Genomic DNA, 18,391 nt, shown 5'->3' with positions numbered 1-18,391 from the left:
CACTTGTTTTCTTCATGGATTGTGCCTTTGGTATTGTATCTAATAAGTTATCACTATACCCAAGGGCATCTGAGTTTTCCCTTATGTGATCTTCTAGGAGTTTTATAGTTTTACGTTTACATTTAGGTCTGCGATCTGTTTCGAGTTAATCTTTGTGAAGGGTATAAAGTCTGTGTCTAGATTCATTTTTGCATGTGGATGTCCAGTAGTTTCAGCACCATTTGTTGAAAAGACTATCTTTGCTCCATTGTATTGCCTTTGCTCCTTTGTTAAAAATCAATTGATTATATTAATATGAGTCTATTTCTGGACTTTTGATTTATTTGTCGGTTTTTCACTGATATCACACTCTCTTGATTACTGTAGCTTTATAGTAAGTCTTGACATTAGGTAGTGTCAGTTCTCCAAATGTGTTCTTCTTCAATGTTGTGGACATTAGGTAGTGTCAGTTCTCCAAATGTGTTCTTCTTCAATGTTGTGCTGGCTCTTCTGGATCTTTTGCCTCTCCATATAAACTTTAGAGTCAATTTGTCAATATCCGCAAAATAACTTGCTGGGCTTTTGACTGAGTATTTGTTTTTTATCTCTATCCTTTATCCCCAGATCCTGCCTTCTCAGCATCCCCTTCCAATTAGAATGATATGGATAGGGGCTCAGGAGTGAGGCCTGGGGACTGCCGTGTAGAGTTGAGGAGATGGGTGGGGTTTTACAGTGGCAACAGGAAGCTCCATAATAATAAACAGGATGCACACAATCTATCCTCCCTCATCCTTGTTCCCATTTTCTAGTGACCTCCAATGGGTGGAGCAGGCTGGATGGAAATTGAGAGGATAATTCTCTCTAATCCTCTTCCTTCCTGCGAGGCTTTCTTAGGTGTATGACTTTGCCTGACCGGAAGCCCCTGGAAAGAAGGGGCTGAGCCCCGAGTGACCACCTGCTTCTTCTCTCCGTTCAGACTCCACTTCCTGGTCTTTGACACGGAGGAGCTCCATGACGTGTTGCGCATCTGGGATGGGCCCGTGGAGAGTGGAGTTCTGCTGAAGGAGCTCAGTGGCCCGGCCCTGCCCAAGGACCTGCACAGCACCTTCAACTTGGTCGTTCTGCAGTTCAGCACTGACTTCTTCACCAGCAAGCAGGGTTTTGCCATCCAGTTCTCAGGTCTGTGCCCACCTTCCGCCAACCTCCATCCATCAGTCCTGCCGTAACCCCCCTTCCTCCTCCCTCAAGTCCCTTCTTTCCTCCATCTCTCCACTCGGGTAAAGATATTTATTGAGCATTTGCTCTGTGCCTGGTCCATGGGTAGTGCTTGTTCTGATATCTGTGCCGAGCTTGCTCTGAGGGGAGGGGAGACAGGTAGGTGAATAGACACTAACATACAAATCAACAAGTATCTGGAGGGAGAAATGTGAGCTATAATGGTCACCTTGGAGCATCAAGGAAGATGTTCCAGGAAAGGTGATGCCCAAGCTCCAACCGGAAGGATGAGTAGAAGTTACAGAAGAAAAGACAGTATTTCAAGGAGGGCATAGTCAACTGTGGCGTGGATTTAGAGTTGCCATGGAGCTGGACTTGGAGGATTCGTGGGTCCTTATTAGATGAGAAAGAGAGAAAAGGGCATCCTGGGTGCAAAGAGCATGTGAATGTGTGAGAGGCAGGATAACGGGCTCTGGAAGTGGAGGGTGGTCCACTGTGGCTGAAACGTGGAGAGTGGGGAGGGAGGCAGGGGAGGGACAGCCAACACTGGTTTGGAGCACAGTCACAGAAGAGCTGAGCTGACGTGTCACACACTCTTGTTCTTAGTTTGGTGCACATCTCAGTAAGGACTGGAAGCCAAATATGAGTAATCTAAATTCAATTAATTATGTACTGCGATAGCCAGTTATGGCGGAGCATGACAGAGAGCTACCAAAAACGGGCAATGCTCAAACATCCAAGTCCCAACACTGGCTCGTTTCTATGATTGGTCCTGCCTCTCCCTGCGATGCATCATCTCATCTCCTCTGAAGTGCCTCTTCCATCACTCATCTCCCTGCATGAGTGACTCTGCCTCGGTCTATGCTTATGTTTATTATACAGCAGCTGTCTTCATTACCATCTCCTTACTCCACTGCGTGTATGTGAGAGGGGGGTTTCCATGGTGATGCCAGAGCGAGGCTGTGTGGCACCTGGGCCATGGCTTTGCCTCCACACTCTCACCTGGTAGGTGTATCAGCTAAGGGTGGTTGGGTATAGCTCTAGCACCAGTAAAGCTGTAATGGCATTACAGAGCCTACTTCTAGCTCTTTCCTGCCTCTGTCTTCCCCATGGAGACGAGCATTTAGCAGCGTGTGTGGCAAATGAGGGTCTCCAGGATCATGTTCCTGAGTACTCATTAACTTGCCCACTTAACACTCATGCAGGCTGCCAGCCTCTCGAGGAATAGCTCCTTGTGGAGTTCATTGGGAGTCTTCTGACTGGAAATACCCGCACCCATTCACCCATGGAGAGAGTCCCCGGGAACCAATGAGTAACATTGAACTCACCTAAGGTTAGGGTCCCAATGTGGGGCGAAAAGAGAGTCATTTTAGATAAGCATTTCCCAACACCTGTTCCCAGGAGTTCCATGGACAATTAATTGGTATTTAAAGGAAAAGGAAGTCTGTGTGATCAAGTCATGTCAGGAAGGTGCTTAGGTTGAGGCAGACCTAAAGAGATTATCTGTAATTCGGAGCCTCCGAGAACATTTGTTCTGCTAATGCAGATGCATTAGGAAGGTGTCTGGTAGGTCACAATTCTCAAACATATTTCATCATGGATGACTTTTTTCTAGGCCATCTCAAGAGACTAGCATTTCATGGAACGAACTTTGGAGACTGCTGGGGTAAGCAATAGAAGGATCTCCCAGCAGTAAGGAGAGTAGAATGCTAGAGACAGCTCAGTCCACTCACTGCGGTGAGGAGAATGGGGAATAATTAGCCAGACATGTATTTTCTCTGTGCTCAAGCTGATGGGTATGGCTTTAAAAAAGGAAGAAAAAAAAAAAAAGAGCCCATCATCATACCAGCAAATTCCCCCGCGGATTTGCATTATCTGACCTCCAATGTGTCCTTGCAGTTGCCACGTGGGACAGAGTCCCTGGGCGCTGTGGTGAGCCGTGCCTTCGCCCAGCAGCTTCAGCTGCTTTCTCATGCATTGCCCAACTCGTAGAAGCCCTATCGTCCTTCCAGGTTCGTCTCAGATGCCACTTCTTCCTAAGCTCCCCATTCACAACAAATTGCTGTCGCCGATGGTACCCCCAGCACCCAACTTCTATTTCTTCAGCACGTTGCCGATTCCAGGCACCTGGCCTTGCCTGGGAGCTGGCCACCTATTTGCCAGCTCACAGAAAGCTCTTAGAGGGTAGGGGCCACCTCATGCCCGTCAGACTCCCGCACAGCGTGTGTATGCAGCAGGAGGTCACTCACCACTTACTGGACCATTGGGCACAGGAAGACTTGAACAAATGAAAGGATGTTTCTCTCTAACACAAGAGTTTCTTTGGGCAAGCCATCCTGAACATCACTTAGGCCCACAGAGAGGGGAGTGGGCAAAACTACCTGGCCTGGTGTGCTGGTGTACCCGAGGTTCGGAAAAGGTCACCTTCCCTGTTGCTGTCATCGCTTAGCAAATACCAGCACTACCCTAGGGAAGAGAGACCGGCTCACCCCATGTTAACGTTATAGTGTGTGTTTGACGGGGGATTGTACAGAAATGCCAGGGACGAGTAGTGCAGGCTTGGCTTTATTGAGTAAACATGACTGTGTAACATCTAACATCCTGTGTGTACTACGTGGATCCAGCCTCTCCCTGGAGGCTTTGCCAAGCAGCTCACATTCAGGAGCATTAAAGGGAGAAAGTGAGAATGAAAAAAGGTGAGAGGGAGCAAAGAGGGAGAGGAAAGCATAATCACTGCCATCTATAGAGCCAGCACCACCCTAAACTCTCTACTACATTATCTCTTATAATTTTCACAAGAACCATAAAGTACAGACATCATCATTAATCCATGTTGCAGATGTGGGCTCTGAGGCCCAGAGAGGTTTCTCATTCAAGGCCATCTAGTTAGTAAGTAGCAGAGCCTGGGTCAAAACACCTGTGTCTGATTCCCAAACCTAGGCCCTTAATCATCGCACCCCATTGCCTCCCCTATAAATAATCTTTCTGAGTATGGTCACAAGAGTGAGCTATTTTTCTTCCAGGGAATCATTTACATGTGTACGCTGTAAAGCTAGAGATGAAACCTAAGTCTGTTTTTAATTGGGTAGGAAGAAGATTGGTTCTTGTTTGACTTTATAAATAAATTCAGTAAGTATCTGATGGTGATAGTTTGTTCATTTATTTATTCACCCAAGAAATATTTACTGAACACCACTGTGTGCCAGGTACGACTCTAGGCCCTGGAGAGACAGTTGAGATCAAAACAGCCAAGGTCTCTATTCCTGTAGAGATGCACAAGGGATCTACAATAAAGAGGCAAACACATGATCTAGCAAGATGATTACAGATGGTGTTATGAAGAGAACAAAACAGATAATGTGACAAATTTGATGGAAGGGGGTTAAGGGATGAGCCCAGAAGGTGATCAAAGAGACCTGTCTGAGAAGAGGATATTGGAGCTGAAAACTGAATGACAGGATGGAGCTGGCATGGAGAGATGTATGGCAAGAGCATTCCAGGCAGAAGGGCCAGCAGGTGCAAAGGCCCCTGGGGGCAGGGATAGGGGGAAGATGGAGGGGGCTAAGCTGGCTGTATTGGAAGGAGATTTTACCAATGTGCCTGGAGCATAGTGATAGCAGATCATTGAGGGTGTTAATGATTTAAAGCTGGATCAAAGCAAAGGGTAGGTTTAAAATGTGATCTCAAAAGAGGAGAGTGTAAGGGACCATAAACCGGGGGTCGGTAAGCTTTTTCTGTGAAAGTACAGGTGGTAAATTTTTTCTTTGAAAGTCCAGGCTTTGTGGACCGCATGATCTCTGTCATAACAACTCCACTCTGCTGTCAGAGCACGAAAGCAGCTGTAGACAATATGTAAACAAGTGAGCATGCCTGTGTTCCAATAAAACTTTATTTGTAAGAACAGGCATAGAGCCAGATTTGGCTGTGGGCCTCAGTTTGTTGCATACTGTCTTAGCCGTTACTGGGTGTAAGGTATTAGATACTCCAACTCCAGACTCGTCCATGCAATCCTAGATGGTATAATTAGTGCTATTAGTGTATACAGTTGCCCTGGGCTTTTCCACCGAAGTCATCCTAATAGCAGAGGAGAGTGAATGTATATCCCCAGGAGATCTGAGGGATGTAGGAAGCATAAAATCTCTTTGCGGCTTCCTGGTTTGCTTAAGAACTAATGTGAATCTTACATTCTACTCCATCATAAATTCACTTGTCTTAGTGTAAAAGTTATTTTTCCCAGAATTTCTGAGAAAAACTGACCCTCCAAGCCAATGAAACTTAGGGATCCTGTGTCCTCCAGAACTTCCTGTCCCTGGGGCCTGCCGACCACAGCCTGTGAATGATGACACAGGCGGGGACCGCGGAGGCAGCCAGGATTGATACAGCTGCCTCAGAATCTTTTCTCTGGAGTTCCTGTTGTACCATTTCCTTTGGTGTGTTTTCTCATGCTGCATTTTGTCCATTTGTTCCCTCAGTCGTGCTTTTATTATTTATTCCTCCCTTCCATCATTCATTTGATGTTTGCTTTTAAAACACCTTCTCTGTATTATGCTTTCTGGTATTAGATTACAAACATCTCCCAAATCCCTGAGTTTTTAGAATTTTTAATACATCCCAACTACTTATACTTATTTTGGACTCTACTTTGTCACTTGCTACAAACACCAGAATCCTCTCGGGTTTCAGTCTGGTGAGTTGTTGGTTGTTTGCCATACGAGGGAGAACATGACCTTCACCCGACCTTAGTAACTCCAAGCATCTTCTCAACCACTGCTCAGCATTCAGGCAGGCCAACTCCCAAACTCCTTTGCCGACCTTTCTGGTTGGATATTGGAGTTTATGCTTAATTACCTTCTCACTCCCTCATACGGATCATGTTAGCTACATTTTGCAAAATTGCAAAGCTGATCTATGTAATAAGGCTTGTGTCGTTAAACCAAATTGAACTCAGTCCTACAGTCATAGCGGTGCAGTCATGCTTAACTCATAGTATAGTATCCCAGGACAGGTGGATGATGGTGATGGTGAGGGTACCGGTAGAATAAGTGACGGTCACAAGTAGTGGTGGAGGTGGTGACAGTAATGGGCGTGAGAACGGAGATGGTGGCGCTGTTGCTTCCGCTGTTACACCGGCGGGAGGTGATGGAGATTGCAGCAGTGGCCCTGGTGATGGATGTGGTGATGTCAGTGAGGGTGGTAAGCCAGGAGCCTCACTGTCGGGCAGACACCTAGGCAACCCCACTTCCTCCTCTGTTTTCTTATCCCAGTGTCCACAGCAACATCCTGCAATGACCCTGGGGTCCCCCAGAATGGGAGCCGGAGTGGCGACAGTTGGGAAGCCGGTGACTCCACGGTGTTCCAGTGTGACCCCGGCTATGCGCTGCAGGGAAGTGCAGAGATCAGCTGTGTGAAGATCGAGAACAGATTCTTCTGGCAGCCCAGCCCGCCAACGTGCATCGGTACAAAGCAGCTGCTGTGTGAACCCTGCCCTCTGGTCCCACCACTTGTGTGCTCCAGATCTCCTACCCCCTTAAGTGGCAGCTGCATCTTGAGCCTGGCCAAGAGAGTCAGAAGAGCTGAAAGTTGCAGAAAACTCAGTCTATTCTGCTTCGCATGTCTATGTATACACACACTCACTCGCACTCACACACCCACACTCTACACACTATGAATTCTTCACTCTCCAAAATGGTCCCAAAGATTTTTAAGCCAGGTGTACCTGTCCCTCTTCTCCTGACCCAGACCATATAGATTGGAAGGAGGACTGTGGGTCATCTCGGGTAGCAAGGGTCTTCAGGTTCTGAAATGACCCTTCTATTACCTGGAGCGCTAGAAGGGCACCCACAGACCTGGAGGTAAAGGAAAGACCTTTGCTCTTCCTCTTGGCAAGGAAATTATTGGTTGCCTGGCTTTTGGTTCCCCAGATCTGTCCTTAGTCCTTAAACCTCCCCATTTGCCAGATGAAGCAGTGGAGGCTCTGTGATGTGTCCAAGGTCATGTAGCTCATAAGGGTTGGTGCCTGAGGAATCGATCCTGCTCCCCAGTTCCTTAAGGCTGGGAGAAGGAAGGAACTTGAAGGGAGAGGAGGACAGGAAAGAAAGAGAAAGTGATGGAAACAAACGTTCCAGGGGCTCATGTCCACCTGGCTCTTTTCCTCAGGCAAAATACTGAGTGCAGTTCTCTCCTGTATCAGTGATGGCTGTTCAAAGAGACCAGTAAATCGTGGAGTCCTTACTGTGTGCAACTGGACATTTACTTACACAACCTCACTTAACTTTCCCTGCAGCTCTCTGTAATGAGTACCGTTCCCTCATTTTACAGTAGAGGAGACTGAAGCTTAGGCGACTTTGAGTATCTTGCCTCAAATCACAGAGCCAGGATATGGCAGAGCCAAGAGTCACACCCACATCAGTCTGAATGCAAAGCTTTTCATTTTCCTACCTCCCACACTGATTCCCACCCCAGAGATGGGCTCAGGGGACTTCCCGAGATGCACCCCAGCATTGCCCATCCCAGCGACGCCCTGCACCTCTTTGCACACAGACTCAGGGGAGGGGCTGTCCAGGCGTCTGAGGACTGGCCTTTGCTGGGCATGCTCTGAGGCCTGGTGTTGACACTAAGTCCTGTCCCTCGGTGGCAGTGAGGAGTCGCATGGGTATGTGTGGTTGGATCTCCGTGAATGTACTGCAGACAGGAAGGTGAGACCTGGGTTCCAGAGTAAGCTCAGCCCTCAACTATGTGTTGTGATATGTTGAGAGAGTATAGGATATTGAAGAAGACAGATCCAGGTTTAGTTCCTGGCTCTTCCATTTACTAGTTCAGTAGCCTTAGGGAAATTGCTTCAACTCTCTGACCCAGTAAACGTGCAGCCAGCAGAGCAGAGAGGTTAATTCAGCTTTCGTTACCCACTCTTCTGTACTCGGCGTGGGGAAATGTTCCTCGCAACTAAGTGAACATCTGCCTGTCCTCTCAAACAGTCTGGAAATCCCAGTGACAAGCCCCTCATTTCCAGCTCCCTTGGCAGTCTGCCAGGACGGGTCTGGCTGGTCTTCATCCCCCTTCATTATAGGGAGGAAGCAAAGGGAGATAACAAACGTTTATTGAGCGTCATCCCCATGATAGGTGCTGGGCTAGACGTTGTACCTACGTATTCACAAATGAAATCACCGTGCGGTAAGTTTAGAGCTCGGGTTCTGGATTCCAACTGCCTGGGTTCGAGTCCCGCTTCACCATGACAAACTGTGTAGCCTTAGACAAATCACTTCATCTCCCTGTGCCTCATTTTCCTGCCCTGTAAAACAGGGAAGATAATAGTACCTACCTCATGGAGTTGTTTTGAGAATTGAATAAGATAATGCTGTAAAGCACTTAGAACCATGCCTGGTTCATAGTAAACATTGTGTATGTTAGAGACCATTATCGTCATTATTCTTTCTCTTTTTTTTTTATTTCATAGATTAGATAACAGAGGCTCAGAGAGGTGGGATAGTCTTGCACAAACTCACAGCTAGGAGGTAGCCGGGTCAAAATTGGAACCCAGGACTGTGTAACGTCGAAATCAATGGTCTTTTTCACAACTTGCACCTGTCGGCACAGCCTGCCCGCTTTTTAGCCTCCTGGGATGATCACCTGTTCCCATTCCAACCTGGGCAACGTGGTTTGTAAGGTCAAACCTGGGCCTGAGGATGGAGCTTGCCTTCTCCTTCTAACTCAGTGTGGAGCAGACAGGGCCTGACGGTGGGGCGAGGGGGCGCCAGTGCCCAGGATTGGAAGGGAGACCTGGCTTCTGGTCCAGCTTGGTTCCCAGCCCCAGCCCTGAGTACCCACTGAAAGGATGGGGTGCCACTGGGATGTCACCAAGGCCTCATTTAGTCTCCTACAGCTCAGTTGCCCTGCTGGCCAGCGCCTGGGCCTAGAAGGGGAAGGGGGACTTGGTGCCCCTCAGCCAGCCCCGCCCAAGCAGCGGGACCTGTCTGTCCTGTGGGTGAAGCAGCCCAGGATGCCAGCCAGGGCCTTGAGGACAACTGGCAGAGGGTGGTGAGGCCCACGCCAGGGTCCTGAGTGGGAAGCAGATGCCTGACTGTCCGATACTGGGGAGCCATCTGGCAGGGAGCTGGGCCAGGGCGGGGGCCACAAACCTAAACACACTGAGGGCACTTTGGGGGTTGGCGGAAGAATAATGGGAGCAGTTCGGAAACACCCAGATTCACCCCACGTGTGGCAGCTTAAGGGAAGGAACCCCTGGGCTGTAAAGGTAGGTCGTGCCTAGCAGCCCTTGCCCTAATGGAGGCATCGTTGGGAAGATGCCCCGGTAGCTGGGACCGCGGCCATGACTGGGCTTCCTACTCTCACTGGCTGCGTCACTGTGTTTCTAGCCCGGACTGGGTAGGGCCACTCTCTGTGGACTGCGCTGTGTGGTCTTGCTTTGTTAAGTCCAAGGTTTTATCCTGATCGGGCAGGCCTCTAGTCTGTCCCATCCATCTAACCATCTTGTCTAGAGAGGGTTCGGTGGAGAAGAAGGGAGTGAGATACAAGGCAGACCAGACTCGAGGGACCATCCTCGCTCCTAGAATCTGTTCTCCTGGAGCCCCTCCCCTGCCAGCTTGCAGGGAGGGACAGCCCTCTCCACTCCCACTGTGGCCAACGATTCCGAGGCAGTGCAGAAGAATGGAGACATGACGGACTTTGGGACCAGACAGATGTGGGTCTGAGTCTCAGAGTGACTCTGAGCAAGTTCCTTAACCTCTCTGAGCCTCAGTTTCCTCCTTTCTGAGTCAGGAAGAAGAATCCATAACTCAGCAAGTTGTTATGAGGCAGAAATGAGATAATGGATCTAAAATGCTGTACGTTGTGTCTGACATTTAATAGGTGTCCACTTGAGTGTTTCTGGTCCTCAGGTTGGGACTTGAGATATATTTTCCACCGAAAAAAACCCACACTACTCACGACCCCTCAGGTTTTGTGTTCAGCCACATTAGGGCTTTAATGGCCTGGTCTGAAGACCTACCGTTTTGTAAAGAGACCCTGCTGGGGATTGATCCAGACCTTTAACCTCACCCCGAGTAAAAGCTACACTGAGGCAATAAAGCTCCACTCTGGGACAAGCAAATGACCACTCTAAAGTTCAGTCCTGGATGTACCCTTGGCTCCCACCTCCATGTCCATTCCTGTGGGCTCACTATTTGCCTAAAGTACCGCCAACCTCCAGTGCTGCCCTGAGGTTTTCAGACCAAGCCATGTTTAGAGTCTCAGCCATCTTTTCCTGTTAGCAGCCCCATACACCCCCAGCCCCTACTTTATCAGACCCTCATGCTATGGTGCAATAACCCAGCCATTTGGGGGAGAACCTGATACAGGATCTGGGAGGTGCCCCCAGAGGGCTCTGGATGAATCGCTTGCTGTATCCCTGGCCACCTCCCCACTCCCTGCCCCTGGAAAGGCCCGTCATCTCAGGGGAGGGGGACCACTGTGGACTAATTGGGGTTTTGTAATATCTCCGTACAATGGAGGAACACATGATCTCTTGGACAAAGGCCTTTGAGAAAATTAGAAGGTATCTGCAGCCCTAAGCAGTGTAGGAGGCCAGGCACACTTGGCAGGTACACACGATTGCTTTCCGCTCCTCCTGACATCAAGTGCACTGGGACTCATGGTAAATACCCACAAAGCTCGCCCAGAGACAGGATGTGAGGCCCTGGAAGGAGACCGTGTATTTCATATCTAAAAGCCTAGTGATGGCTCTATATATTGACTACGTACGGTATGCCAAGTGCTTTAACAGACATCTCTAAAATCTTTACAACTACCCCATGAAAGAGGTATTATCTGTGCAATAGAGGAAGGACACTGAGGTCCAGGGAGGTTAGGTAAATTCCCTAAGGTCACACAGCCAGGAATTTTGGTTTTGTTTTTTAATAACAGCGTGGTGAAATTCCCATATCGTAAAATCAACCATTGAAAAATGAACAGTTCAGTGACATTTAGTACATTGACAATGTTGTACAAGCACCTCCGCTATCCTGTTCCAAACATCTCCATCCCTTGAAGGTGAAACCTCATGCCCATTGCAATCCACCCTCCCCTGGGCCCCTGGAGCCAAGTTCTAATTTAGGTGTATCAGACTCAGTCCCTCCTCTACCAATACCCATTGAAAGGTGACCAGGTGAAGGGGACAGTCTCACCCTCATCTTCCTCTCTCCTCAGCTCCCTGCGGGGGAGACCTGACGGGACCATCGGGAGTCATCCTGTCACCAAATTACCCAGAACCCTACCCGCCAGGCAAGGAGTGCGACTGGAAGGTGACCGTCTCTCCCGACTACGTCATCGCCCTGGTATTTAACATGTATGTACCTTTCCCCCCGGTGGGAGATGGAGGGTTCAGAGTAGCAAGGGGTGCAAACCCGGGTCTCTGGGTGAGTATACATAGGTCTGCTGTGAGCGGGGTTTCATTCCACGGGGGTGAAGGAGTCCAGAAAAGGAGAGAAACCAGCATTTATTGAACATCTCCTGTGTGCCCAGCACCATGCTCCGTGGCTTCACACATATTATTGTCTTATTTGATCCTTAGGATAATTTATGAAGTAGCTATTGCTATTTCCTTCTTTTTTTTTTTTTTTTTTTTAACCTCTGATGATGCTAAGATGCCAAGATGCAGAAAGTAGGGCACTGCTGGGTCCTCTCTCCCCTGCCCTGCTGAATTCTCCTCCTCTGCTCGCACCGGATCCTCCCATCCGCCTCCCCAGTGTAGGAACAGCCCAGGTGTCTCTCAGCTACTCCCCCCTTCAAGCTCCGGCACGATCTCCTTGGTTTCTTTTAAAAGCAAACTCTTCAAAAGGATTGTCTCTGCTTTTCTCTCCTTCCTCGCCTCTTGTTCACTTTCCCATCACTGACATCTGGTTTCTTCCTCCACGGTTCCACTGGAAACTCCTCTGAAACTCCCACGCACTCCTGGCTGCCAAACCAAATAGCACTTTCCGTGCTTTATCCTTTGCATCACTCCCTCCATCCTTCCCCTGCTTCTCCCCTTGGTTTTGTGGACTTACTCCCCGCTGGCCCTCCAGCTCCTTCTGGGACTTTGTGGCTTCTTTTTCATGCCCTTTGCCCTTTGCCAGGCTCCGTCACAGATTCCTTGTCTTCTCGCCACACCTCCTTCCTGGACAGGCTCATCCACTCTGATGCTTCACTCTCCTCTTGTAAACTGGAGACTCCCCTCTACCATCCGCCCAAACTCTCTTGTGGGCTGCAGGCTCCGTAGCCTACTGCTGGATGGTCTCTGTCTGATGCCTGCAGGCTCCTCAATTACAACACATACAAAACTAAGCCTCCTGCTTCTCCCCACGGATGAGCTCTATTCTGAAAATGGGGGAGCGGCCCCATCATCCACCTTCACTGCTCCTTCTGTTAGTGGCCAAGGCATAGAGCCTCTGCTACCTTAACCTCAGATTTTTCCCTTCTTCTCCATTCTCCCGGCTGCTGGCTCGGTTGAAGCCCTTATTGTTTTCTGTCTGAATTACTGCTATAGGCTCCTAACTGGTTCCTCCCCATCTTTGCCTTCTGTGCCAGTCTCGTCTTTAGCTAGCTGTCAGTGTGATGTTGACACTGGAAAACACTGAAATATGCACCTCATTTTCCATTTGAACGTACGGTAATATACTACTCAGCAATAAAAAGAAATGAACTACTGACACATGCAACCACGTGGATGAATCTCAAAATCTCCCGCTGACTGAAAGAAGACACACAAGAGTACATAATGTATGATTCCACTAATATGAAATTTTAGGATCGGCAAAACTAATCGAGGTGATAAAAATCAGTTCAGTGGTATCTTCTGGGGGCGGGGAAGATTGATTGGGAAGGGGCACCTGGGAAATTTGGGGGATGGTGGAAACCTTCTGGATCTTGATATACATGTGTCAAAACTGAGAGTGATTTACTTTAGAGCTGATTATTTCATGGTGCATAAATTATACCTCCGTTCAAAAACAAACAAAGCAACAAAGATATCCTTTATTTTTGAATCCTATAATGGCTCCCTCTTCTCTATAAATTAAGGTTCCAAACCTTTTGTTTGTTTTGTTTTGGGCTATTTTTTTGGTCCAGTCTTTTGAGTTTCATTCCAAGCCAGCTGGCCCCTGCCTACCTCTCCCCTCAGTTCCCCCACCCAGTCCTAACCCCACCCCATCTAACCCCTGAGCTTCAGCCAGACTGAACTACTCACAGTCTCCAAAACTATTTCATGCCTTCGTGACTTTGCTTCTGCTTCTCCCTTCATAGCGACTTCCTTTTCCCTCCTTGTCCAACTGCTGAGGGTCTTTTAATGCCCAAGACAAACTTCATTCCCATCCTCCCCCACAAACTTGGTGCTGTGTTCCCACATGCCTATACAGACGTTTGACTTTGTTGTCTTCACGTCTGTCACTTCCTTCAGATCCGTCTCCACCCTGAAGAAGGGGTGACGTCTGACACATCCCTGCATCCTGGGCACCTTGCACAGTGCCCAGCATAGCATACTGAGGGTGCTCAGATAAAACCTGATGATTGATGGAAGGCAGGGGCAGATGGAAGGCATTTTGGAAATAATGGAGCCATAATTTGTGACCCAAATTGACCCACTCCCAAACCCTTCCCTGGTGCCCTTTGAAAGAGTCAATGAAGAAGCTGAACTATGGGAGCAAGACGACCATACCACCCGGCAATGGCGGGGTGACCCTGCAGCTCACACCAGTGTGAGAGGGTGCTGTGTAGGAGGGAGGCCAGTGCACACCTGGCTCCACCTCCAGTCCTCCCAGATCCCCGTCCTGTCTCTCTGCAGCCCTACCCCTTTTGTCCTAGATATTTCATGGCCTCATCTCTTGCCATGTCTTAGCTAAAGAGTAGAACCGCCATTTTGTTCTCAGTCCTGCCAAGTGGAGTGTCTGAGTATCCTAGCCCTTGGTTGGGCTATGAACCAGTTTGCATCAGAACTCTATTCTCTGCAAACTCATTTACTTCTGTGGTTTCCATCTTTACACCCTTGATTGGCACCAATTGCCTTTGTTGGATGTACACCCAGGAGTGGCACCGCTGCATCATAGGGCACGCGTATGTTCAGGTCTAGTAGATACTGCAAAACAGCTTTCCCAAGTGGTTGAACCAATTTACACTCCCACCAGTAGGATACGAGCGTTCCAGTGGCTCCACGTTCTTGCCAGTCCTCGGTATTTTCCATCATTTTCATGCTAACCATTCCAATAGGGTAAATTACACTCAAAAACTCTAATATTCGTTCTGCTAAGCTAAGACAGTTTGTAAAATGAGTTTTTTCCTAGACTAGGGTCAGGATTGCTGAGAAAGAGGCATACCTGTGAGAGCCAGGAGTGGGATGGGAGCAGATCCTGAGGAGAGCTGAGAACCAGCCCCAGGGTAAAGGAAAAAAGTGAGGGTCCTTCATCAGAATAGGCCCCTTCCTGCCTGGGAATAGCTCGTGGGGTGGCTCTTTCCCCTCAGAAAAGGGGGTGCAGCATAGACAGTATAAAGACATTAGAGGCAGGTAAGAGACCTGGGTTCTGACCACTCTGTGTGTAGAGCTGGTAACTGATTTTCCCTTCTGTGCACAGTGTAGTAAATATAGACAACAATATTGTGTTATCATCATCAAACTTGCTAATAGGCTAGATCTTAATTATTCCAACTACTAAAAAGAAACGATAATTATGGGATGTGTCAGAGGTGCTAATTATTGCTACAATGGCAATCATATAACAATGGACAAATGTATCCAATCAACATGTTGTATGCCTCAAATTTACATGCCATGTCAAATATATTTCAATTTTTAAAAATATTTTAGCTCCAGCTAAAATAGGTTTTCAACTCCAGCTTTCTGGACACCGATACTAGAATCTGGTTCCTCCGCCCGAGGCTGCCTTATCCATCTTCTCTCCCTATTGGGAGGTCACAGGGGTTTCACCCTCCCCCTCCCCACCAGTAGGTCTTGGGTTGGGCGCTGGTGGGATGGAGTCCCTGTCCTTCGGTCGAACCCGAGGCCAGTGCCGTCTTTATTTGACCTTAGTGGGATGGGGGCGGGATGTTTTTGTTCCCCAGCTTTAACTTGGAGCCTGGCTACGACTTCCTCCATATCTACGACGGACGGGACTCGCTCAGCCCCCTCATAGGAAGCTTCTACGGCTCCCAGCTCCCGGGCCGCATCGAGAGCAGCAGCAATAGCCTCTTCCTTGCCTTCCGCAGCGACGCGTCGGTGAGCAACGCCGGCTTCGTCATCGACTACACAGGTGAGGGCCCTGGGAGCAGAGGTGACCGAGAGCAGGGCTGGCCACACCTGGCCAGGGATGGGGAAGGTGTAGTGTGGCGAGGAGAGCACTGGACGGGATCACGGGGAGCCCGCTGCCACCTGCAGAGCCCCTGCCTCTCTGTGGCCCTCTGGCTTAGTCCCTCACACCCAGGTGCCCCAGGCCTGGGAGCAAAGGGGCCTCACGTTCCTCCTGCACCTCGTTTCTGTTTCCATGTCGCTACTCCCCTTCGCTCCTTGTTCTATGAGGATCATGCCTAGGTCTTCTTGAGTCTCATAACCTCAGCCCATGCCATCAGCTGACATCTTCGTTGCCACGCCCCTGCATTTGCTGCGGGGTCTGATATGAGGCTCAGTCCTCCTCTCTACCCCAAAGCGTCCCACCCTCCTGGGTAACTTCAGCACCCATGTGGACAGCCCGTCCAGCTCCTGGGGTCACAGTGCCTGGACCTTTGTCCCAAGGCCATTCCTCGGCTATCCTCTAGCTCCTTGTCATAGACTGGACGCTTTCTGATACTTCCTGATCACATTTTCTCATCCCTCCAGCTATCCCATCCTTTTATTCTCATTCCACTTTTAGATTAATGAATGCAAGCTGAACAGTGTGAGGGTCAAGAGCCAGGGGTGGCAAATTTTTTCTTAAAGGGCCAGACAGTAAATAGTTCAGGCTTGTGAGCCACGCAGACTATCTCAGTTACTCAGCACTGCCCTTGTAGCATGGAAGCAGCCAAAGGCTGAACAGAAAGCAACGGGCATGGCTGTGTTCTAATAAAAATTTGCTTACGAAAACAGGTCTTGGTCCCAGCACAGTCAAGAGTATTGACAGATCAACTGGGTGCACGGCTCATGTTTGCTGTGTGGTCTTGAGCAAGTTATTTAACCTCTCCGGAACTCCATCTCTTCACCTGTAAAATAATGGTCGAATAATTCCTACAGCACAGAAGCATAATTGATGAGTCCATGCATTAAAGCCCTTGGTCTGGGCTCTGGCGCCTTCCAAACATTTTGTATGTTCACATGGTAGCAGCAGCAGGAGTATTCCAGGCTCTCGAGCGCTCCACTTTCTTCTACTCTGCTATTCTCTTTTTGACCTTTTCTTCTTCTCTAATGAGCCCAGGCCCCGTTATCCAAATCCTAGCTCCATTTTTTGCTTGATTTGTGAGCTCGGCAAATTATTATCTCTTGGAACCCATTTCTCCATCTATAAAATGGTGGTAATAATAGTTATATTGCAGAAGATATTTTATACGTATAAATGAAATGTGTGAGGATAATGCCCGATATGGACTAAACACTCTGTAGATCCTGTTGAGATGATCGACTTTATTATTGCTACTGTAACCCAAGTTCACCCAGGCCTCATCAGCCTGTGTGTACAAATGGGGTCACAGTACCAGTTAAAATGAAAAAGCTCCAGGCTCATGTCCCCCATTTGCATAATGTGGGACCTCAGCAACCTTTTAAAGTTTGTGGCAACTCCTGGGAATGTCTCACACGAGCTCACAAACAATCCCAATCATAATGGTAGTTAACTTAGCGCCTGCCAACTGCCAGCACTGTCCTGAGCAGTTCACATCCATCGACTCACCAAAATCCTCATAACTCTCCATCGCTTGCTGTGTGTCAGATACAGTTCTAGAAGATGCTTGGTGTGCGAGTTAGAGAATGTTTTGCCTGTGGTCATCTTTTCTCATGGGGCTGGCCTGGGAAGTGGATACTTTGCCATCCTCTCTTCCTCCAGACACCTGCCATTCGATAAACCTCCTGTACTCAATCTCCACACGCTGATGTCAGAACAAACACAGTGACAAGTTGTGGAATTCTAACCGAAGGCATGATTCAGACTCAGCCTGGGAGCCCCATGGCTCCGCCCACCACCATCCCCACTGCCATATCATCATCATCATTTTATTATTATTCATCTCTTTAATCACACTCTCATCAGTCCCCCCAATTTTCCTGCCCCCTGATCCTTCCAATGCATAAACCTTGCACAACTGCATCTTTTATTAAATGCACACTCAAGTGGCTGAGCACAGCCAGAAGAAGTCACACAAACGTGGCACTTGGAGCCAACACAAGCGATATCCTTTAACCCCAGCCAGGCCTTAGCAATGACCAGAGCCACACCTGACTCGTCCCACCTGGGTCTTCTACATCACAGAGATTCTAAAATTTTACCCCAGATGTCACCAATTCCAGCCTCTTACGAGAGGACTGCATTTCGTCATCCCTGGTTACAGGGGCCACTGGACAGAAACTCCCTCAGCTTCCTCCCTGGCCACCTTGTTCCTGGCAAACTGGCTGTGGCCACCTCTCCCTCAAGTCTTCTCCATGAATCCATGTGCTAGAGCTACACTTCTAGGTCCTCTTTCCCAAAGAAGCCCCTTCCACGTTCAGCTGTTGGCCCAAGACCATATCTATAGGGGTCCTCAGATCCAACACACAGCTCCAGAGAATAAAGCCTTCCGGGCTGCCATCTGAACCAGGCAAGCAGCTGAAGGAGGCCAATTACTGGGGAGAGGGGAGGGGGGAGGAACAACCCACCCACACACCCTCTACCACCTTATGAGGATCTGTGGTACAAGTGCCAAAGAAATGTGTCTGCTTGGGGTGGGAGGTACCTGGTGAGAACTGGAGCTGCCCTCCTTCCTTCCTTCTCAGATGGCACACCTCCTAACATGGGTGATCCCTCTACTATGTCCCTATCCTCTGGTCAGGTAGCCCATTTGATGGAGCCCAGGGACACCCTGTCTTACCCCATGGTCTCCTTCTCCATATCCCAGGATCCCTGGATTCCTGGAATGGGTCTACTCTGCTACGGGATCCCAAGAACTAGATGATATTCCCCCATGTTCAACATCTGTATAGGGGAAACTGCCATCACTTATCACCTATATGGCCTTAAAC

General features: G+C 48.8%; 1 protein-coding gene across 1 annotated transcript in view; it reads left to right on the top strand.

The window, feature by feature from the left end:
• CSMD2 (CUB and Sushi multiple domains 2) overlaps positions 1 to 18,391 on the top strand; it is a 676,782-nt gene that overhangs the window by 495,848 nt on the left and 162,543 nt on the right. The window contains exons 26-29 of the mRNA XM_057529595.1: positions 956 to 1,158; positions 6,459 to 6,650; positions 11,395 to 11,533; positions 15,277 to 15,464. Of these exons, the coding sequence (XP_057385578.1) occupies positions 956 to 1,158; positions 6,459 to 6,650; positions 11,395 to 11,533; positions 15,277 to 15,464 (722 nt within the window). The remainder of the gene's footprint in view (positions 1 to 955; positions 1,159 to 6,458; positions 6,651 to 11,394; positions 11,534 to 15,276; positions 15,465 to 18,391) is intronic.

This window comes from Balaenoptera acutorostrata, chromosome 1 (genome assembly GCF_949987535.1).
Source record: "Balaenoptera acutorostrata chromosome 1, mBalAcu1.1, whole genome shotgun sequence".
Taxonomy (NCBI): domain Eukaryota; kingdom Metazoa; phylum Chordata; class Mammalia; order Artiodactyla; family Balaenopteridae; genus Balaenoptera; species Balaenoptera acutorostrata.
This window is presented reverse-complemented; position numbering and strand designations above follow the sequence as displayed.